The sequence below is a fragment of the Dendrobates tinctorius genome, unplaced genomic scaffold (assembly GCF_039654945.1).
Source record: "Dendrobates tinctorius isolate UK_male_01 unplaced genomic scaffold, ASM3965494v1 ptg000030l, whole genome shotgun sequence".
NCBI classification, from domain to species: Eukaryota; Metazoa; Chordata; class Amphibia; order Anura; family Dendrobatidae; genus Dendrobates; species Dendrobates tinctorius.
The window spans coordinates 16469764-16494898 of NW_027361698.1; the positions used below are offsets into that span (position 1 = coordinate 16469764).

Here is a 25135-nt window from a genome sequence, read left to right on the forward strand (position 1 = left end):
CTTTCATTGGTCCCGTTCCAGGGTGCGAAGCATCTGACAAAATTTGTTTTTATAACATGGATTTAACAGAGTGTCAACCCAGTAGTCTGCAGTATTCCTAATCATAACTATGCAGGGATCATGACATGTTGCAGATATTGCAGCAAAAAGGCACTCATGTATATGACAAAGATGTGCTACAAACAAATTGAAAGTCAGATGACCCCTACTGTATGACGTTAGGAACACAAGAATTTTTTGGTGGCCTCTGGATCAGGCCTCAATAACACACTAGATGCTCCAAACTATTTTAAAGTCAGGTCCTCTACTGTATGAAGTTAGGAACACAACAATTTTTGGGTGGCCACTGGATCAGGCCTCTACCCTCTACAGCTTAAATTCATCCCAACAAAATGACAAAGTGTGAAACGGCGGGTTGTCTAACTTTTTGCAACTAAAAAATGATATTTTTTATGTGCCTTACGACAATTTCATATCACCACAGCACTACATGACAAGGTGGGATACAGCAGGCTGTTTCAAATTTAGCTAGTGAAAAAATATTATTTAGAATGCTACACTTGGGCATGGAGCACAATAGAAGCAGTGCACAGCACACTTGTAGGATATGTGCTGGCTTTGTCTATGGACTTCACTAATGTCCAAGAAAAAGTGCTGGAAGGTAAATTTAGCAGCCACACTGGACACTAGCTAGCAACAATATCTGACTGATATACCACAACCTAACTAACTAGCTAAAATCTGGGATACAGCAGGCTATTTCACATTTACTGTAGCTATGGAAAAATATTATTTAGAACGCTATAGACGTGCATGGAGCACAACAGAAGCAGTGCAGAACACACTTGTAGAGCATGTGCCCTGCTGACTTTGTCTGTGGACCTCGGTAGTGACAAAAAAAATGCTGGAAGGTAAATTTAACAGCTACATTGGACACTAGCACAACCTCGTAGCTAACTAGCTAAAATATTGCTGCTAACAGTGCTAGTGTCAGGAGTAGCCACTATGCGCTGTTACAGCATCAAAATGGCACTAAAACAAGATATCCACTAATTATATGAAGAGGGACATGTGATTTCAGCAGCCAATGACACAAGCCACTGTGTCATGGCATTGTTGGTGTTTCCTGTGCTTCGATTGGCTAGCCGCAATGTGCACACATGAAGTTAGGGGAAACAAAACTGTTTACAAGATTGCCGTGCCTCTGAGCTCTGTAAACCCCCTCATCAAACATGCGCCAAATGCTTATGATAGTCCACCATTATCGTTGCTAAATTGCTGAAAATACTTTTGTGGAAACGCAAATATTTTCCCGCACTTTTTACCGAATGGTACAGATTTTTCCTGATTTTTATAAAATTTTGCTCGTGTTTCCAATCATGAATCCGAATGTGCCATATTCGTGCCGAATTTATATTTTGCTATCATTTTCTGAACAAATGCACTCATCACTAGTCTTCAGATAAATTTCTATTAACAATCCACGGTATGTGATTAAATGATTTCTCCATACAAAACATCATCTATTTGTTAGCATGATATAACATACATGTCAAGTCTTCACAACAACTACTGTCCCTGATGCTGGCATTTTGCCAGTGTTTTAGGTCTATCGACCTATTTGAATCTGCTACCTCTGAAATTCACGTAGCTTCACCACTGATCTTACTTGATTAGGTGAGGCCTAACCTATTAGATAGTATTCAATTTGTGCTGTAAGCACTGAGTCGTCTAGTGTGTGCGGTCTGGAAATTAAATTGTTAATATTGCAAACTTTTGTAGACAGGTAGTGCTGATATTGGAATATGTTTTAAGTATTTTGAGTAAACCCTGTAAATCGGAGCGAAATATTCACATACAGGTTAGCAATGTCAGTCACTGTAGTATGTTGTCTTTGTTTTAGAGCGTAGCTATTAAGAAAGTCAAATTCGAATTAAAGTAGCCATAATTCTGTATTGCTGCCTTATCATTCATTGATAGATATTTGGAATTTCTTAACTAATGGAATCATATATTGGTTATTAGCTCTAATAATGTTTTTTCTTTTTTTTTTCAGTCAAGAATATTTCTTTCGAGCTATTATCAGGAGCACAACATTGAATTGTCCAAACTTCTTCACAGACTGGGACAACCTTTACCTTCCTGGCTGAGACAGGAATTACAGAAAGTGAGATAGCATCAAGAAATGGACTTATACTCAATTACAGCCTTGTGGTTTCTCCACTATGATAAATGATCATATAAATCCCTTCCCTCACATTTAATGATTATCGGTAATGATCCCCTCATAATAAGTCAAGAACATTTCTGAATGCACGTGGCGCTATATATCAGCACCATTACTGTCAGAGATCACGCAGCAGCAAAGCTGAAAATCACTAGAATGTACAAGATCTTTTCCTACATTAAACATGGGACTCGTACGTTACCCTTTTCCCTTAATAACAAGTGACTTCTCAAAACTATTTTATGATTGGAATCCTTCATTTAATACAACATGCACTACTGTCTGAGAAAACCAAAGCAATGGGCAGGAGTAGCTTGCAGTGGAACTAAAGGTTAGTTTTACAATCAGGTTGAATAAATCAGTATACATCTCATAATAATATGCCATCATGAACGCTTATCAGTAATCCTAAATTTACTTTAAGCATTTACAGCACTTGACAAATTATGTTTCTTTCATCAATCATTTCATTGATTTGGGGGATTTTGCAATATGCTTTTGCGAAAGCAAAGGGGGTTTCGCTGTGTGCAGTAACTCCAGCAGTTATGTTCAAAAGACTTTAGTTCAATAATAGCTTCCTGCAGCTCTCAGAAGTGCTGTAAAAATCATTTTTTCCCCCTTTGGTCATTGATAATTTTTTTTATCGTACACATCTACTTCCTAAATGTGTATTTGATTGTGTTTTTGACAGAAACTCCAACCTCAGTCTTTGCCATAATGTCACCAGAGCTTTACAGTAATCCTTGAAAGGTCATCACTGCACAAAAGCTTTTAGTTCAATTATACTTGCAGAGTCACAATGGCTAAACTTTAAGAACCCAATTAACGGGTTTTAGTCCTAAAGACTTTAGCTCTTAGGGAACTGATGCAAAGGAATTTTCTGTTGTCATTTAATTCTCCAATAAGATGACATTTTAGCTGCTCCATTATATATTTTTTTTTCAAAAAACACAGTCACCTTATATTTTTATTTTGTGTTTGCTGAAGTACTACATCGTTCAGAGGCAGTTAGTATAAAATAATGTTTTTAAATGAAACATTAGAAGATAGACTTTATAAGGAATTATATGAATTTATCTAAATATAATACAATGTTTTGTTGTCCTCTTCTAAAAAGGTAGCCATTGCTGTCATTAATATAGGATAAATATATTTATAAGGTACAATTTCATTAGTCTGGACTAATCCAAACTACCTTCGTTTACGGAAGTCAGGCTGTGTTATTTAGGCAGGTCCATATACTAGCAGCCTAGTTGTGTAGTCCATATCAATAAAAGATGTCTGACTGTAAATTTTGTATTCCACTTAATAATACAGTATTTTGGCTGTGTTGTAAAAACAACCCTCTGTAACACCAATCAAGCTGTGTAATCTGTACAGTCCTCTATAACAACAGTCAGGATGTATAGTCTGGATGTACCTATAGCAGCAATCAACCTGTGTAATCTGCACACTCCTATAAAACATAAGTTAGGTATTAAAGCTTGGACAGTCATCTATAACAGCAGTCAAGTTAGTTATGTAGTCACATCTGAGTCATAGAATCATAGAGTTGGAAGGGACCTCCTGGGCCATCTGGTCCAACCCCCTGCTCAAAGCAGGATTCCCTAAATCATCCCAGACAGTTGTCTGTCCAGACTCTGTTTGAAGACTTCTATTGAAGGAGAACTCACCACTTCTCGTGGCAGCCTGTTCCACTCATTGATCACTCTAACTGTCAAAAAGTTTTTCTAATATCTAATCTGTGTCTCCTCCCATTCAGTTTCATCCCATTGCTTCTAGTCTTTCCTTGTGCAAATGAGAATAAAGATAATTCTTCTACAATGTGACAGCCCTTGAGATATTTGTAGACAGCTATTAAGTCTCCTCTCAGTCTTCTCTTTTGCAAGCTAAACATTCCCAAATCCTGCAACCTTTCCTCATAAGACAGGGTTTGCAGACCGGTCACCATTCTGATCGCTCTTTTCTCAACTTGCTCCAGTTTGTTGATGTCGTTTCTTTAAAATGTGGACACAGTATTCCAGATAAGGTCTGACCAAAGAGGAGTAGAGGGAAATAATGACTTCACGTGATCTAGACTGTATGCTTCTGTTAATACATCCTAGAATTGCATTTGCCTTTTTTGCTGCTGCATCACAATGTTGACTCATATTCAGCCTGTGATCTATTAGTATACCCAAATCTTTTTCACATGTGCTGTTGCTTAGCCCTATTCCTCCCATTCTGTATATGCTTTTTTCATTTTTATTGCCTAGATGTAGTACTTTGCATTTTTCACTGTTAAAAACCATACTGTTAATGGCTGCCCACTGCTCCAGTTTATTTATATCTTTTTGAATTCTCTCTCTTCTCTAGTATTAGCTATCCCTCCTAGCTTTGTGTCATCAGCAAATTTAATCAGTTTACCCTCAATTCCTTCATCTAAATCATTGATAAAGATGTTGAACAATACAGGGCCCAGGACAGAGCCCTGTGGTACCCCACTTGAGATATTCATCCAAATGTATGTGCAGCCATTTACGACCAATCTTTGGGTCCGATCACTAAGCCAGTTATGAATCCACCTAACAGTTGCCTTGTCCATTCCATACTTAGTCATTTTTTCAATAAGGATTGTGTGAGATACTTTGTCAAATGCTTTGCTGAAGTCAAGATATGCTATATCTACAGCATTTCCCTGATCCACCCAATCAGTGATTCTGTCAGAAGTAAATTAAGTTAGTCTGACATGACTTATTAGTTACAAACCAATCTGACTCTGTTTAATCGCTTCAATTTTATCTAGGTACTTACATACATGTTGTTTTATAATTTGTTCAAAGATCTTACCTGGTGTAGAAATCAGAGTCACCGGCCTATAGTTGCCTGGGTCCACCTTCTTCCCCTTTTTGAAGATAGGAACAACATTTGCTCTTCTCCAGTCTTCTGGGACTTCTCCTGTTCTCCAAGAATTTTCAAAGATTATGGAGAGAGGTTCAAAAATTTCTTCTGCTATCTCCTTCAGCACTCGGGTGTAATTCACCTGGACCTGGAGACTTGAATTCATTTAGGTTAGCTAAGTGTTTCCTCACTATCTTTCTGTTTATAGATATCCTGGATTCTTCTATTCCCTTAATAGGACAGTGAAGAACAGTTGATGTTACATTTCCTTTCTGCCCTCAATAACATCAGTTAATCTGTGAAGTCTAGGTGATCTTCTTCTATAACAGCAGTCAAGCAGTATAGTCTGGCCAGTCCTCTATAACATCAGTTAAGGTATGTTATCTGGACAGTCCTCTATAACAGCAGTCAGGATTTATGACCTGGAAGTTCCTAAAGCAGCAATCAAACTGTGTAATCTGCACAGTCCTCAATAACAGAAGTTAAGCATTAAAATTTGGATAGTCCTCTATAACAGCAGTCAAGCTGTGTAGTATGGGCAGTTCTTTATAACAGGAGTCAGGCTCTACAGACTGGACAGTCCCTATAGAAGCAATCAATTGGTGTAATCTGGACAAAATTCTATAACAGCAGTCAAGCATTAATGTTTGGACAGTTCTCTATAATAACAGTCAAGTTATGTGGTCTGGATAGTCCTCTATAACATCAGTCAATTTGTGAAGTTTGGCTGGTCATCATGCAGTTTGGACAGTCAGGCTATGAAGTCTGGATAGTCCTCCATAATAGCAATTATGGTATGTAATCTGGACAGTCCTCTATAACAGCAGTCAAGATATATGGCCTGGAAATTCCTATAGTAGCAATCAAGCTGTCTAATATAGCCAGTCCTCTATAACAGCAGTCAGGCATTAAAGGTTGTAGAGTCTCCTATAACCGCAGTCAAGCTGTGTAGTGTGGCCAGTCCTCTATAGCAGTAGTCGAGCAGTGTAATCTGGACAGTCCTCCATAATAGTAGTCAAGCTATGTAGTCTAGACAGTCCTCTATAAAAGCAGTCAACCTGTACAGTCTGGACAGTTGTCTATAACAGCATTCAAGTTATGTAGTCAGGGCAGTCCCCTGTAACACCAGTCAAGGTATGTAATCTGCACAGTCCTCCATTTTGAGGAACTTGACACTGGTTCCAGCCATCAGCTGTTGCAGCATTCGAAGCAAGTGTTCAGTCTCTACTAACTGATGGTTTTACGAGATGTGATGGCGGGTCTCAAACTCTTCTATGAACCCCCATCTCCAGTAATGGTCATACATAACAATCTCCCCCAGGATGCCAACTGTCAGTACCTTGCTGCTATTTCTCCAGCCATGGTCCTGGCTCTTCTCTCTTCCGACCAGCCTAGGTCCGGCAATCCTCTCACTAGTTGCTGGATCCTGGCTCTCACATCTGCAGTCCGCAAGAACCCCAGCGATGAAGGCTGTGACCTGTGTTTGGGTCTTCATGGTCTCCAGTAAAGCAGCCAGTTCTGGAGCATAGACTTCTGCCACCTCTGCTGTCACGCCAGATTTGTCTGGCTCTAATATTCCTCTGGTTGCTCTCTCGGGAGTCTCGTCAAAATCTGCCATCTTTGTATGAATTGCAAATTGAATCCAGAAAATAATTTGAACTTTTTTGGAGGTTCATATACCACCCTAATGTAACACTAACCACCTTAAACTCTATGGATGACTAATTTAATCCATTAAAAAAGTGAACGCTTTTTGGGAGTGTTATATATCACTGAAATGTAAAGCGCCATGGAATAAATGGTGCTATAATAATAAATAATAATAATAATCATAATAAAATGTAACAAAAACCATGTAATACTCTAAGGATGACAAATTCAATCCAGAAAATAATTTCAATGCTTTTATGGAGTGTTATATACCACTGAAATGTAACACAAAACACATAATAATCTATTGATGACAAATTAAATCCAGAAAAAATTTTGAGCGCTTTTTTTATAGTGTTATACTGTATACTACAAAAATGTAACACAAACCACATAATACTCTATGGATGACAAATTCAATCCAGAAATTGTTTGAACACTTTTTTTTGAGTGTCGTAAATCACCAAAATGTAACACAAATCACATATTGCTCTATGGATGACTAATTAAATACAGAACAATTTTTTGGAGTGGGATATTCCACCAAGATGTAACACAAAAAACAAAATACTCTATGGATGACAAATTCAATTAAAAAAAGTTGAACGCTTTTCTGTAGTGTTATATAATATCGAAAAGTAGCGCAAACCACGTAATACTCGTGTATGGATGACAAATTCAATCCAGAATAATTTTTGAACACTTTTTTGGAGTGTTATATACCACCGAAATATAACAGAAATCACGTAATACTCTATGGATGATAATTGAATCCAGAAAAAAATTTAAACTCTTTTTTTGGTGTGTTTTATGGTACCGAAATATAACCCAAACCACATTTTATATACCACCAAAATGTAACACAAAGCACATACTGTATTTTTTTGACTATAAGACACACTTTTTTCCTTCAAAAATGTAGCGGAAATTGGGGGGGTGTCTTATAGTCCACATGTCATAGAGTCAGAAGCCGGCTACTGTGGCTAACTCCTGTGACTGCTGCTAAAGAGAAATGAATATTCATTGCATTCCATGCCCATGGGCTTGGAGGGCAATGAATATTCATTTCTCTTTAGCATCCTGGTATGATTGGCCCCCACCCCCATCTTGGTATGCATGGCCCCTTCAGAAAAATTAAAAAACAAACAATTACATTCCTGCACACACTCAGTCCCAGCATGAAGATCATGACGTCTTTGCCATGCGCTGCTTATAAGCATAAAGCAGCTGCTAGCAACAAAGCAGGATGCTGTGAGGGAGTTCCGGAAAGGTAAGTGCAATGGTTTGGTTTTTTTAATGTATTTTGATGGGGCCATGCATACCAGGATAGGGGTGGGGGGGTCAATCATGCCAGGATAAAAATAGGACTATGCATACCAGGACCGGGAAGGGGGACAATCATACCAGGTTAGTTATTGGGTCCTGCATACCAGTAAAGGGATGGGCCATTCATACTAGGACGAGATGGGGGCCATGCATACCAGGATAAGGATGAGGAGGCATGCATAACAGGATAGGGATGAGGAGGACTATTCCTACCAGAATCTCCTGAGACATCTCTTTCCTTCGCTTCCTCTGATCCTTGGTGAGTGTGATACATACCATATCACCAAACAACACAGTGAGTATCTGTAGCCCTTTATACAGGCCCACTAACTGATATATATACACTACCATTCAAAAGTTTTGGGTCACTTTGAAATTTCCTTATTTTTGAATAAAAGCTCAGTTTTTTCCAATGAAGCAAGCATTAAATGATTCAGAAATGCACTCTATACATTGTTAATGTGGTAAATAACTATTCTAGCTGCAAACATTTGGTTTGTAATGCAATATCTTCATAGGTGTATAGAGGCCCATTTCCAACAACCATCACTCCAGTGTTCTTATGGTACTTTGTGTTTGCTAACTGTGTAGGAAGGCTAATGGATGGTTAGAATACCCCTGAAAACCCTTGTGCAAGTATGCTGGCATAGCTGAAAACAGTTTGGCTGATTAGAGAAGCTATAAACCTGACCTTCCTTTGAGCTAGTTGAGAACCTGGAGCATTACATTTGTTGGTTCCATTAATCTCTCAAAATTGCCAGAAAAAAAGAACTTTCATGTGAAACTTGACAGTCTATTCTTGTTCTTAGAAATGAAGGCTATTCCGTGCAAGAAATTGCCAAGAAACTGAAGATTTCCTATAACAGTATGTACTACTCCCTTCAGATGAGATCACAAACAGGCTCTAACCAGAGTAGAAAGTGAAGAGGGAGGCCCCACTGCACAACTGACCCACAAGACAAGTACATTAGAGTCTGTAGTTTGAGAAATCAATGTCTCACAGGTCCTCATCTGGCAGCTTCATTAAATAGTACACGCAAAATGCCTGTGTCAACGCCTACAGTGAAGAGGCAACTCTGGGATGCTGGCCTTCAGGGCAGAGTGGCAAAGAAAAAGCCATATCTGAGACTGGCTAATAAAAGGAAAAGATTAATATGGGCAAAAGAACACAGACATTGGACAGAGCAAGATTGGAAAAAAGTGTTAAGGACAGATGAATCCAAGTTTGAGGTGTTTGGATCACACAGAAGAACATTTGAAAGAGGCAGAAAAACTGAAAAGATGCTGGAAGAGTGCCTGACACCATCTATCAAGCATGGTGGAGGTAATGTGATGGTCTGGGGTTGCTTTGGTTCTGGTAAAGTGGGAGATTTGTAGAACGTAAAAGGGATTTTGAATAAGGAAGGCTATTACTACATTTTGCAATGCCGTGCCATACCCTGTGGACAGCGCTTGATTGGAGCCAATTTTATCCTACAACAGGACGATGACCCAAAGCACACCTCCAAATTAAGCAAGAACTATTTACGAAAGCAGCAGGCAGCTGGTATTCTATCTGTAATGGAGTTGCCAGCACAGTCATCAGATCTCAACCCCATTGAGCTGTTGTGAGAGCAGCTTGACCATATGGTACACAAAAAGTGCCCATCAAGCCAAACCAACTTCCGGGAAGGGCTTCTGGAAGCATGGGGTGAAATTTCTCCAGATTACCTCAGCAAATTAACTGCTAGAATGCCAAAAGTCTGCAATGCTGTAATTGCTGCAAAGGGAGCATTCTTCGACAAAAGCAAAGTTTGAAGGAGAAAATTATTATTTCAAATAAAAATCTTTTTTTGATCCTTGTCAATGCCTGGAGTAGATTTTAAATTTATTTGGCAACTCATTTCATTAATAAAAGTAACACAAAATTGGGTGACTCCATATACACATATATATGTATTGTATATACTGCTCAAAAAAATAAAGGGAACACAATTCCATTTGCAACAGGCTGTTTGTGTTCCCTTTATTCTTTTGAGCAGTGTATATATATATATATGTATATATATATATATATATATATATACAGTGGGGAAAAAAAGTATTAAGTCAGTCAGCAATAGTGCAAGTTCCACCACTTAAAAAGATGAGAGGCGTCTGTAATTTACATCATAGGTAGACCTCAACTATGGGAGACAAACTGAGAAAAAAAAATCCAGAAAATCACATTGTCTGTTTTTTTTTTCATTTTATTTGCATATTATGGTGGAAAATAAGTATTTGGTCAGAAGCAAAATTTCATCTCAATACTTTGTGATATATCCTTTGTTGGCAATGACAGAGGTCAAACGTTTTCTGTAAGTCTTCACAAGGTTGCCACACACTGTTGTTGGTATGTTGGCCCATTCCTCCATGCAGATCTCCTCTAGAGCAGTGATGTTTTTGGCTTTTCGCTTGTCAACACGGACTTTCAACTCCCTCCAAAGGTTTTCTATAGGGTTGAGATCTGGAGACTGGCTAGGCCACTCCAGGACCTTGAAATGCTTCTTACGAAGCCACTCCTTCGTTGCCCTGGCGGTGTGCTTTGGATCATTGTCATGTTGAAAGACCCAGCCACGTTTCATCTTCAATGCCCTTGCTGATGGATGGAGGTTTGCACTCAAAATCTCACGATACATGGCCCCATTCATTCTTTCATGTACCCGGATCAGTCGTCCTGGCCCCTTTGCAGAGAAACAGCCCCAAAGCATGATGTTTCCACCACCATGCTTTACAGTAGGTATGGTGTTTGATGGATGCAACTCAGTATTCTTTTTCCTCCAAACACGACAAGTTGTGTTTCTACCAAACAGTTCCAGTTTGGTTTCATCAGACCATAGGACATTCTCCCAAAGCTCCTCTGGATCATCCAAATGCTCTCTAGCAAACTTCAGATGGGCCCGGACATGTACAGGCTTAAGCAGTGGGACACGTCTGGCACTGCAGGATCTGAGTCCATGGTGGCGTAGTGTGTTACTTATGGTAGGCCTTGTTACATTGGTCCCAGCTCTCTGCAGTTCATTCACTAGGTCCCCCCGCGTGGTTCTGGGATTTTTGCTCACCGTTCTTGTGATCATTCTGACCCCACGGGGTGGGATTTTGCGTGGAGCACCAGATCGAGGGAGATTATCAGTGGTCTTGTATGTCTTCCATTTTCTAATTATTGCTCCCACAGTTGATTTCTTCACTCAAAGCTGGTTGGCTATTGCAGATTCAGTCTTCCCAGCCTGGTGCAGGGCTACAATTTTGTTTCTGGTGTCCTTTGACAGCTCTTTGGTCTTCACCATAGTGGAGTTTGGAGTCAGACTGTTTGAGGGTGTGCACAGGTGTCTTTTTATACTGATAAGTTTAAACAGGTGCCATTACTACAGGTAATGAGTGGAGGAAAGAGGAGACTCTTAAAGAAGAAGTTACAGGTCTGTGAGAGCCAGAAATCTTGATTGCTTGTTTCTGACCAAATACTTATTTTCCACCATAATATGCAAATAAAATGAAAAAAAAACAGACAATGTGATTTTCTGGATTTTTTTTTCTCAGTTTGTCTCCCATAGTTGAGGTCTACCTATGATGTAAATTACAGACGCCTCTCATCTTTTTAAGTGGTGGAGCTTGCACTATTGCTGACTGACTAAATACTTTTTTTCCCCACTGTATATATATATATATTTACCCCCAGAAGTAGATGTTTTACAAATGGGATTCCCACTCCTTCCAAATGAAAAAAAGTTTTCTGAGGCACTCCTGTACATCTCTTCCAGGGTGTATCACAGGGTGTGCCTCATTTTAATTTGTTGTTATCTACAATTCATTTAGGGTTAGCTGGCCGAGTAGGGACAGGCATCTACTCATGGTTGATTGTGTTACAGTCCTTGGTGCTGCTACATACGAGCAAAACTCCTTTCAGGGTCAATCTAAATATATTCTATTCTCTAATAATACTGCTCTTCTCTGCAAAACATTTAGCTGTCGGAGTAGGGATAGCCTATTAGAGTTATTTAGGAAGGGTTGATTGCGTTACAGTCCTTGATGCTGCCACATGCAAGCAAAACTCCTTTCAGTGCAAATCGAAATAGATTCTATTTTGTAGTAATACTGCTAGTATCTGCAGTTCATTTAGGATTACCTATTGGTATGGGATGGCGTTTTACAGGCATCTAGTCAGGGATTTTTGCCATATATTCCTTGCTGCTGCAACCTAAAATCAACAGATCTTATCAGGGTTATATCTATTTTATTCCCTATTAATACTGCTTTTAGCTTTATTTAGTGTAGGTGCTAGGTATCATGTGCTGGAAATGAGTGTTAATTCTGCTCACGTACATCTCTTCCACAGCCCATAACTTGATGGATTTTTTCCATATATTCATTGACAAATTCATGTTTTTTATGGTGATTAGTGTTGAGCATTCCGATACCGCAAGTATCGGGTATCGGCCGATACTTGCTGTATCGGAATTCCGATACCGACTTCCGATATTTTTTCAATATCGGAATTCGGCATCGGAATCGGAAGTTCAGTTGATTGACGGCCTGACGTCATCATGATGCGCGGTGTGTGCGCATCATGATGCGCCGTCATTTCGGGCCTTCCGGGGGTCTCTGCCGGCCTGCCGGGGGGCTGTGCCGGCCTGCCGGGGGGCTGTGTGGACTGCCCGGGGGGCTGTGTGGACTGCCCGGGGTCTCTGCCGGCCTGCCGGGGGGCTGTGCCGGCCTGCCGGGGGGCTGTGCACCCTGTGGGGGTCTGTACCGGCCTGCCGGGGGGCTGTGCCGGCCTGCCGGGGGGCTGTGCTGATGTCCGGGGGTCTGTGCAAGCATCGTCCGATGGGACTACAAGTCCCATCGGGCGATGCCTGCTACCATGACAGTGATTGACACATTAGCCAATGATGGGACAGTAGTAGTCCCATCATCCGGCTAATGTGTTAAATGTTAAAAAAAAAAAAAAAAAAATACTACATACATACTACATGCATGCTACATACATACTACATGCTACATACATACTACATATACACTACATACATACTACATACATGCTACATACATACTACATACATACTACATATATACTACATGCTACATACATACTACATGCATGCTACATACATACTACATACATACTACATACATGCTACATACATACTACATACATGCTACATACATACTGCATGCTACATACATACTACATACATACTACATGCATGCTACATGCATGCTACATGCATGCTACATGCATGCTACATACATACTACATGCTACATACATACCACATACATACTACATACATGCTACATATATATTACATGCATGCTACATACATACTACATATATACTACATGCATGCTACATACATACTACATACATACCACATATATACTACATACATACAATACATACATAGACATACAGTACATATAACATAGAGTAACATACTTACCAATACTTGTCACATTGTTCCCCGAAGCCATTGTCTTTCCGGAATAAATATTAACATAACAAACCACAAAAATACTCACCCACGATCCGAAGCAGTCCACGAGTGTGTCCCACAACGATCTTGGGTAGAGAACTGCAGCATCAGATGATGCTGCCGTTCTCTACGGGCTGCAGGAATCCAATGACGGAAGGTAGGTATCCTTCCGCACTGTATTCCTCCGCCACTTAAAAAAAAAAAAGTCCCTAGTCTCACTTTATGCCATTGCTGTGTGGGAAATTCCCACACAGCAATGGCATAAAGTGAGACTAGGGACTTTTTTTTTTTTTAAGTGGCGGAGGAATACAGTGCGGAAGGATACCTACCTTCCGTCATTGGATTCCTGCAGCCCGTAGAGAACGGCAGCATCATCTGATGCTGCAGTTCTCTACCCAAGATCGTCGTGGGACACACTCGTGGACTGCTTCGGATCGTGGGTGAGTATTTTTGTGGTTTGTTATGTTAATATTTATTCCAGAAAGACAATGGCTTCGGGGAACAATGTGACAAGTATTGGTAAGTATGTTACTCTATGTTATATGTACTGTATGTCTATGTATGTATTGTATGAATGTATTGTATGCATGTAGTATATATGTAGTATGTATGTAGCATGTATGTATGTAGCATGCATGTAGTATGTATGTAGCATGTAGTATGTATGTAGCATGCATGTAGTATGTATATGGTATGTATGTAGCATGTAGTATGTATGTAGCATGTAGTATGTATGTAGTATGTATGTAGTATATATAGTATGTATGTAGCATGTAGTATGTATGTAGCATGTAGTATGTATGTAGCATGTAGTATGTATGTAGTATGTATGTAGCATGTAGTATATATGTAGTATGTATGTAGCATGTAGTATGTATGTAGTATGTATGTAGTATATATAGTATGTATGTAGCATGTAGTATGTATGTAGCATGCATGTAGTATGCATGTAGTATGTATGTAGCATGTAGTATGTATGTAGTATGTATGTAGCATATATGTAGCATGTAGCATGCAGTATGTATGTAGCATGCATGTAGTATATATGTAGTATGTATGTAGCATGTAGTATGTAGCATGCATGTAGTATATATGTAGTATGTAGCATGTATGTATGTAGCATGCATGTAGTATATATGTGTTCTGTATGTAGCATGTAGCATGCATGTAGCATGCATGTAGTATGTATGTAGTATATATGTAGTATGTATGTAGTATGTATGTAGCATGCATGTAGTATATATGTAGTATGTATGTAGTATGAATGTAGCATGTATGTAGTATGTAGTATGAATGTAGCATGTATGTAGTATGCATGTTGTATGTATGTAGCATGTATTTTTTTTTTTTTTTTTTTTTACATTTAACACATTAGCCGGATGATGGGACTACTACTGTCCCATCATTGGCTAATGTGTCAATCACTGTCATGGTAGCAGGCATCGCCCGATGGGACTTGTAGTCCCATCGGACGATGCCTGCACAGACCCCCGGAGCCTGCACAGACCACCGGCAGGCCGGCACAGCCCCCCGGAGCCTGCACAGCCCCCCGGCAGGCCGGCACAGCCCCCCGGCAGGCCGGCACAGCCCCCCGGAGCCTGCACAGACCACCGGCAGGCCGGCACAGACCACCGGAGCCTGCACAGACCCCCTGGCAGGCCGGCACAGCCCCCCGAAAGGCCCGTACAGACCCCAGAGAGGCTGTACAAGGGCAGGAAAGGGTTTTTCTTATTCCGATACCGGAAGTCCCATAGACTTGAATGGGACTTCCGGTATCGGAATCGGCGATACCGATACTTTTTTTAAAGATCGGCCGATACCATCCGATACGATACTTTGAAGTATCGGACGGTATCGCTCAACTCTAATGGTGATCTGTAATCAGAAATTCATCAAAGCAGGCAAAATTAACTCATTCAATGACCATTCTCAGTTGTACTGTACCATCCATGAGTATGCGGAATTCATGGTATAGGGCCTCTAATTCCTAACTTTTTAAAATTCTATCCACTTCACAATCTTTTTAAATTTGGCTCAAAGTTTTTCAGATGCCAAGTCAAGTTCCTGTTTTTTGTCATCTTGTTCTGTTTCTTGTTTAATATCGGTATCATCTGCTGGAAATGTGTTGATTCTGGTCACTAACATCTCTGTCACATTGCATAAATTGATAGTTTTTTCAATACATTCATTGACAGATTCATGTTTTTTATGGTGATTTGTAGTCTGAAATTAATCAAAGCAGGCAAAATCAACTAATTTAATGATCATTCACGGTTTCACTGTACCATCCGTGTGCGCGTGGTAGTGATGGGAGACTTTATTGCACAGTACTGCAGCTGGAACTTTCTTTATTGAAAAAGTATTAACCCCTTTCTGCCATCTGATGTACTATCCCATCCATGTGACCTGGGACTTAATTCTCATGGACGGGATAGTATGTCTTAGCTGATCAGCGGCGCTCATGGGGGACCGCCACTGATCGCGGCCGGGTGTCAGCTGATTATCACAGCTAACACCCGGCACTATGTGCCAGGGGTGCTCACAGACCACCCCAGTCACAATACCCCTGGCCCACTGTGATCAAACATGATCGCAGTGTACCGGGGCATAGGGAACAATCTTGCAGGGAGGGGGCTCCCTGCTCGCTTCCCTGAGACCCTCAGAGCAGCGTGATGTGCTCGCACTGCACCGAGGGTCTCCTCCCTGCAGGCCCCTGGATCCAATATGGCCGCTGGGGCCTTCAGGGTCCTGCAAAGAGGTGGCTTTCTCAGTGCCTGCTGAGAGAAGCCTCATCAGTGCCTGTCAGATCGCTGATCTGACACAGTGCACTGCAAAGTGTCAGATCAGCGATCAGACACTTTATTGTAATGTCCCACATAGGGACAATATAATAAAGAGTAAAAAAAAAAAATCATGTATAAAAATAATTTATAAAAAATTCCTAAATAAATAAAAAAAATCCCTAATAATTTTTTTTTCTGTAAATAAAAAAAATACACATTTAGCATCGCCGTGTCCATAACGATGCACCTTATAATACTGTCCCACTAGTTAACCCCTTTAGTGGACCCCTTAAAAAAAACAAGGCAAAAAACAAAGCTTTATCATCATACCGCCGAACAAAAAGTGCAATAACATGCGATCAAAAAGACGTATCTAAATAAACACGGTACCGCTTAAAACGTCATCTTGTCCCGCAAAAAACAAGCCACCATACAGCATCATCAGCGAAAAAATAAAAAAGTTATAGCTCGCTGAATAAAGCAATGCAAAAATAATAATTTTTTATATAAAATTGTATTTATTGTATAAAAGCGCCAAAACATAAAAAAATATAAATGAGGTATCGCTGTAATCATACTGACCCGAAGAATAAAACCGCTTTAATCAATTCATGAAATGCTGTTTTTTGTTCAATCTGCATCCCAAAAATCTGAATAAAAAGCGATCAAAAAATGTCACATGCCCGAAAATGGTACCAATAAAAACATCAACTCGTCCCACAAAAAATTATACCTCACATGACTTTATGAGTCAAAACATGGAAAAATTATAGCTCTCAAAACGTGGTGATGAAGAAACTATTTTTACAATGCGACAGCTGCCATACATAAAACTTGCTATAAATAGTAAAAATCAAACCCCCCTTTATCACCCCCTTTATTTAGGGAAAAATAATAAAATTAAGAAAAAAGGATTTATTTCCATTTTCCCATTAGGGCTTGGGTTAGGGCTAGGGTAAGGGCTAGGGCTAGGGTTAGGGGTGTGTTGGGGTTAGGGTTGGAGTTAGAATTGGGGTTTTTCCAATGTGTAGGCACATCAGGGCCTTTCCAAACGTGTCATGGGGTCTGATCTCAATTCCAGCCAAAAAAAGTCAAATGGCGCTGCTTCCCTTCAGACCTCTGCCATGCGCCCAAATAGTAATATACCCCCACATATGGGGTATGAGCGTACTCAGGACAAATTGAACAATATCTGTTGGAGTCCTGTTACCTTTGGGAAAATAAAAATTGGGGGTGAAAAATCATTTTTGTGGAAAAAATATGATTTTTTAATTGTACGGCTGTACTTCTATGAAAGTACTTCTGCAAAGTTCTCACCACACACCTAGATAAGTTCCTTGGGCGGGACTAGTTTCCAAAATCTGGTCACTTTTGGGTTTTTTACTCTGTTTAGGCACATCAGGGGCTCTCCAAACGTGACATGGCGTCCGATCTGAATTTCAGCCAATTTTGCGCTGAAAAAGTCAAACGGCACTCATTCCCTTCCGAGCTCTGCCATGCGTCGAAACAGTGGCTCCCCCCACATATCAGATATCAGCGTACTCAGGACAAATTGCACAATAACTATTATGGTCCAATTTCTCCTTTTACCCTTGGTAAAATAAAAAAAATTGAAAAAAATTTAAATGTTCATTTTTTTAAACATTCAAAAAATTCCTGTGAAACACCTGAAGGGTTAATAAACTTCTTGAATGTGGTTTTCAGCAACTTGAGGGATGCAGTTTTTAGAATGGTGTGATGTGTTCCCTAAAAAACAATGGTGTTGTAAAAATGAGAAATCGCTGGTCAAATTTTAACTCTTATAACTTCCTTAAAAAAATTTTTGTTCCAAACCTGGATTCTCCAAACGTAGAGTCAAATCTGTATTTCTCCAGTTGAAGCCTTAGTACCCTGGCTACTGTCTTGTGGAGTCTCTATGGAAACAGAGGTAGATCCTTTTTTATAGTTCACTGATGTTATTCAGGCATTTTTCAACAGGATTGGGGGAATATGATTGGAGGTCATCTCTCATTGTTGGAATGCTTATTTTGTGCTTTAATGTTTGCAGCAAAGCAAGCTGCATGAGCTGATACAATGGGTTATCAATAGAGTTGAGCGAAACAGGTCGGCCAGATTCTTAAGTCGCCGACTTATGCCAAAGTCGGGTTTCGCTGACCGAAACCCGACCATAGCGTGAAGCCGGCCATGCCGTCGGCAAAACGAGTGCCAAAGTCGGATTTACCAGAATGTCAGGTGCCTTTTTTTCAGCTAATGAGCAAGGACGTACACTATGGGTAACGAGATGACATGTGAAGCGTCCACCGCCATCGTAGAGAAGGGCATTGCAGTGATTGGCTTGCTTTGGGGGGCGTCATAGTGTCTATAAAAGCCCTGACTGCCGACCTCCATTTTACTTCTGCCAATCTTAACAGTAGGGAGAGGTTGCTGTTTATCAGTAGTGAGAGAGTTAGGGCTGTAAAGATATAAGAAGTTCTTATGTGCTTGTGCTGATAGCAATTGTGCTGTACAGTTAGTGTGCAGTGACAGGGGAGGATTTTCTTGTGTGCAACAGTGCTGGTTATTAGGCTGCCTGACAGTTGTATTGCTGTGTGTACACTGCTGTGCAGACTGCTTTTTAAACAACACTAATACTTTTATTCTTTTTTTCTGCATAGTTACCGACCGTTCATTTTTTCCCACACCGTATAGAGCCATACGCTCCTCACACACTACCGTGTACCAGCTGGTATCACGGACAAATACATGCTGAGTGAGAGTCTGTGTGTGACTCCGGAAATAAATACGGAGATTTAAATTTTCCCCTACACTGGATACAGCTGTATGCTTTTCATACAGTACCGTATATCTGCTGTTTGTTTTACAGTGAAATACAGACTGAGTAAGCGTCTGTGTGTGACTCCGGAAATATATACGGAGATTTAAATTTTCACCTACACCGTATACAGCTGTACGCTCCTCATACAGTACCGTATATCTCCTGGTATTTTTGGTATATTTTCCCAAACATGAGGAAGTATGGTGGAAGAGGCCTCTGACGTGGGTGGGGGGGGCAGCTGGTACTGATGGTGGTGGTGGTGCATCTGCTGGTAGTGCCAAAAGCACAATAGCACCTAAGGTAGGAGGTGTTGAGCCTGCATCATCGTGTGGCTCCAGAAATCCTGTAAGGCTCCCTTTTCTGGGAGTAGGTAAACCACTTTTAAGCCGGAGCATCAGGAACAGGTTTTGGCTTACATTGCCGAAACAGCCTCCAGCTCTATCGCCTCCTCTTCTGAAGTTTCAGTGCAGGCTCCTGGTCAGGAACAACACCTTTCCTTGTGTCCTTCACCCCCACCAAAAGTGAAGGATGTGGCAGGCCACACTTCAGATTACTTCCTGGAGCTCTTTTCACATACCATGCCTAAGTTATCAAGTGAAATCCTGAATTCCCCAGTCCAAGATGAATATGACATGGAGTCCACTGATGCACAGCCAGTGCTATATGATTCTGCTGGTATATTCACCCAGATCACTGCATTGCCCTCGCAGTCTACTGAGCCAGATTCTGACCTGATGAAAGTCAGGTGCCCCTTCCCGCATACTATACCACCTTACATGGTGACACAGAGGAAGGTGCAGATGAAATTGAAGAGAAGGTGATGGATGACCCAGTTGTTGACCCGGATTGGCATCCATTGGAGGAAGAGGGTGCCGCTGGCAGTAGCTCGGAAGAGAAGGAGGATCCTCAGCAGGCATCGATGTCACAGCTGCGGTTATCTGGCAGGGCCGTAGCAGTCCAAAAACGTGTTAAAAAAACAAAAAGAGTTGCAGGACAGCTTGGCCAGATGGTCAAATTAGCACAGCGTGCAAGGCCTGAAAATTTTTCCCATAGTAGGAAGAGTGCAGTGTGGCACTTTTTTGACCAAAATCCTATTGATGAGGCAAAGGTTATCTGTAAGAAGTGTGGAAGGACCTTTAGCCGAGGGAGAAATCTCCGAAATTTGAATACCAGTTGCATGCTTAGACATGTAAACACCATGCACTTGCAAGCGTGGATGGACTACAAAACCTCAGGTAGCACACGTGCACCTGCTCCGATTGAAGTTAGCCAACAACAATACATTGCTTCCCCCACTGTAAGCCCACCAGTTAGCACACCACCAGCAAGAAATGCTGAGGTGTTGTCGCAAGGCCAAAGAAGTCAGGGAATCACAATGTTTTCCCAACAAAAGACTGCATCTAGGCCATCACCACAACCATCACCATCACCAACCCCCTCTCAGTCTGCCATATCCACCGCTAGTTCCACCATATGTAGCTCTCAAGTCCAGCTCACCCTAGCAGAGACTCTGAGTAGTGCAAGAAAGTACTCATCCACTCATCCGCGTACACTGGCTTTGAATGCCTACATTGCCAATCTGATCTCATTAGAGATGATGCCCTTCCGTTTGGTTGAAAGTGCAGTGTTCCGAGAGATCATGGCCTACGCTGCCCCACGCTATGACCTACCCAGTCGGCACTTTCTTTTCTAGAAAAGCCATCCCTGCCCTCCACCTGCATGTGAAAGACCGCATTGTCCATGCCCTCAAACAATCAGTGACTGGAAAGGTGCACCTCACAACAGATGCATGGGCCAGTAGGCATGGCCAGGGCCATTACGTGTCCATCACTGCACACTGGGTGAATGTGCTGGAAGCAGGATCCACAAGGGACAGCGGTGGTGGGACAGTGCTGCCTAGCCCACGGTATAGGCAACAGTTGGCTGTAGGCATTCGACCCTCCCCCTCATCCTCCAGAAGCAAAAGCTCATCGACAGAACGCAGTCGCACGAGCACTCCATCCGCAGCTGCCAGTGTTGCACACGAGGTGTCCCACTATCGAACAGCTAGTGGTAAGCGTCAGCAGGCTGTGTTAAAGATGATGTCTTTGGGCGACAACAGACACACTGTGGAGGTACTGGCCGACTACTTGCAGCGACAAACAGAGTCATGGCTGGGCAGTCTACATCTTGAGCCAGGCAAGGTAGTCAGTGATAACGGACATAATTTTGTGGTGGCCATAGCCCTGGCAAAACTCAGACACATACCTTGCCTGGCTCACACCTTGAACCTGGTGGTGCAGTGCTTCATAAATAATTATCCGGAGTTACCAGCCCTGCTCCATAAGGTGCAAAGACTGCTCGCACATCCATTGCTCGCCCGTAGACTCCAGTCGTATGCAGAGGCTGCAGCGATCGCTCCACCTCCCCAAGCACCGCCTAATCATAGACGTTGCAACAAGGTGGAACTCCACCCTGCACATGGTTGAGAGGCTGTGCGAACAGAGGCAGGCTGTAATGCATTTGTGGGATGTTACACGGGCAGGCAGTTTGAAGGCAGACATCGAGTTGTCTGGTGTGCAGTGGTCAAAGCTGAAAGTCCTCTGTAAAGTCCTTCAGTGTTTTGAGGAATGCACATGGCTGGTAAGCGCAGATGATGCCATCATAAGCATGAGCATCCCACTTATGCGTCTGCTCATGCAAACTTTGACGCACATTAAGGATCAGGCATCTTCAGCGGAGGAGGAAGGAAGCCTTGATGACAGTCAGCCATTGTCTGCTCAGGGAACTGTCCTGGATGAGGTGGAGGAAGACGACGAAGAGGAGGAGGAGGATGAGGGGGATGATTATTTTGGGGAGGAGAATGCTTCTCAGGGGGCAAGAGAAAATGTTGGCTTGCCAAGGTCAGGTGCAGGGTTTGTGCGTGACTGGAGGGATGTGGATTTGGCAGAAAGTGCTCCTCCACCCACCACTGGCAGTGTATCATTGACATCTGGAACATTGGCCCACATGTGTGATTATCTCTTGCGGATCCTAAAAAGGGACCCCCGCATTATCAAAATTATGAAGGATGATGACTACTGGTTGGCCAGCATCCTTGATCCATGCTATAAAGGCAAATTACAGAACATCATGCTACAGGAGAACCTAGAGCTAATATTGGCGAACAAACAAGCAACTCTGGTAAACCGTTTGTTAGAGGCATTCCCAGCACACAGCAGCGGTGCAGGTTCTACCACGAGCTGTACTGGGCAACATGGAAGAGGTGTTTGTGGTGCACACAGCTGAAGTGGCGTTGGAGACAGGGGTTTCATGACCATGTTGTGGACTGATGTCTCGAGGACCACTCACACGACTGATAATACTGAATCGATTGCAACAGACAGGAGACAGCAGTTGTCAACTATGGTTCAAAATTACCTCTCCTCCCCTATCGATTTTCTCCCTCACAGTTCATTTCCCTTTGACTACTGGGCCTGTAAACTGGACACCTGGCCTGAATTGGCACAATATGCCTTACAGGAGCACGCTTGCCCTGCTGGTAGAGTGCTATCAGAAAGAGTCTTCAGTGCTGCTGGATCAATCCTGACAGAAAGAAGAACCCGGCTGTCGACCCAAACTGTTGATGATCTCACCTTCATTAAAATGAACCATGCCTGGGTTTCAAAGGATTTTATACCACCTTCCCTTGATGACACATAGGTTGCCAGCAAAATGGCTCACTTTGTCCTCCTCTTCCTCCGACTTCTCCAATTCCTCCATTTGCAGCTGCTGAACGTCCAGCCTACACCTCAAATCAACATATGCCAGTTTTTCCACCTGCCTAACTGGGCTGTACCCCCCCACACAACTTTAGCCAAATAACCCAAGTTTTCAATGTGTTACTATTATTATAAAGTAAATTAATGTTGACAAGCTTAATTAATAAGAATTGATGTCGTTGCCATTGAAATGGGCACTGTAGGTGTGTTTATTGTCCTCCACTCACTGCCGACTTTTATTCCCATTGGCTTGCATTGGGGTCGGGTTTCGGTCGGAACTCCGACTTTTGCCAATAGTCAGCCATTTTCGTTCGACTCGACTTTTGGAGAAGTCGGGTGGTCCGAAACACGACTCAACCCTCCCGGAGGCAAAGTCGCTCATCTCTAGTTATCAACATTATTAACAAACATTGATTGTTCAATTATCCTGTGCCTTTGTTTTCCAAGGACAGTAGGACTATAAGCTATAAAGACTGGTACGCTAAGCAAATATCAGCAATTTAACAATTCAATAAATATCAATTCAATGTACAAGAGTCAACATTCAGATTCATGAACAATAGCTCATGTCCCTGGGTCTACTGAAATCATATGTCTGGCAGATTTAAGAATAAATGTTGTGTCATGACACTGGGCTTCAATGTATTTGAAGCTTTAGGGCTGCCTGATGACCTGAGCCGACACATGAGGAACTGCCCCTCATCTTAGGCTAGTTTCACACTTGCATTGTGTAGCGCTGCAGATGGCAGCCTACTTCCTCCTGTCTTCCTCCATTAAGCCCTGCATTTATGCATTTATATTGTGGCTTTTCATTACAAACAATATTAGTGGATGTAGTAAGATAAGTATACTGTACCTAGGGCGTTATAAAAAAATCTTTTTGGTCATGTTTTTTCTATACCAGATTTATTACATTAATCATTATAGTGCATAAACAGTAGTACCATTCTTGATAATATGTCACCCAGCCAATGTGCTTCTTGTTATTCCATTGCTTGATTTTTATTGATTTTTATTGGTTTTTACATTGTTTCAAATCAAAATAAAGATTAATTTTTAATGTACACATTCGCAATACATAGTCTTTCCTCAGTACATCATCTGAGGATGTATATAGTCATGCATTATAGTGTGTATTGCAACCCCACTTTCAAATTTTGATAGGCCGCTAAATGCATAGACTTCACCAGTATAGGAGTTCCACTACTTATAAATGGAAAAATTTGAGCAATCGCATCCTCACGATTGCTTATTCCTTTTTTCTCCTTATAGAAATGGAAAACTGCTGAGCTTTGAAAGAAGGTGTGTGTCAATTTTTTCAGCGTTTTCCAGCATTTTTTTTTACCATTGAAAGCAATGAGCGTGCAAAAATGTAGCAATAACACTGAGTGAACATAGCATAAGAGGTAGAGGAGGCTTTTTTTTATTTCTCTCTATTTTATTTCCCTTATATACTGTTCATGTCAATCTACTGGAAAGAATGTGTTATAACCTTTTTTCCCGTAAGATCCATTTTATCTTCAGTTATGTATGTTTTATTGTAAGTCCGTAAAAGTGGTGTAATACTCTGACAACACTGTTCCCAGCAGCGACCTTCGAGTCAGAGATGTTCCCTCTGCTAATCCAATTCCTTTTCATCGCTGTTTCCATCCATTTCAATAATTTTCCTGCCCCCTCAGACATCCCGGGAGGGTTCGCTGGAAAAATACTCGAGTTTCCCATTGATTTCCATTATACTTGACACTCTAGACTATCACTCAAGCATTACGGAAAGCTCTTTATGAGTAATGAGCATCCGAGTATTTTGTACTCGCTCATCACTAGTAATATATACTGGACCATCAGGGCCGGACTGGGACAAAAAAGCAGCCCTGCCACACAAACCTCACCAGTCCTCAAACTATAACACTCCTCACCTCGATCAGTGAATTTTGCTTTACTTTGTCGTGCTCCTCAATCTCCTAAGAGGAGACATTCCAAGAGCCACATGTGAATGGCGACACACTGCGTATGATCGACCACAGCTGCATTTACATGCTGCTCTACATAGTTCCAATTTTCAGGATCATGGGGGTCCCAGCAGTCGGCTCTCCAGCAATTGAAAAGTTTTCCCCTATCCAGAGGAGAGGGGATTACATGGGATAATGCATTTAAACCGCTTTTCCAATATTTTATTTTTATTTGGCCATAGTAATATTTAAAATACTAAACCAAAATTGACCCTCC

General features: G+C 41.5%; 1 protein-coding gene across 4 annotated transcripts in view; it reads left to right on the top strand.

Annotated features, from left to right (window-relative positions):
* LOC141086132 (bifunctional heparan sulfate N-deacetylase/N-sulfotransferase 4-like) overlaps nt 1–25135 on the top strand; it is a 975622-nt gene that overhangs the window by 943064 nt on the left and 7423 nt on the right. For 3 of the 4 annotated variants that reach the window (XR_012231517.1, XM_073571871.1, XM_073571872.1), the window contains one exon: nt 2057–2167. Coding sequence is in view for 2 of the 4 variants with exons in the window: in XM_073571871.1 (XP_073427972.1) it covers nt 2057–2167 (111 nt within the window). In the remaining 2 variants the exon portion in view is untranslated. Of the gene's footprint in view, nt 1–2056; nt 2559–25135 lie in introns of those variants that run through there. The other variant, XR_012231516.1, reaches the window with a different exon arrangement.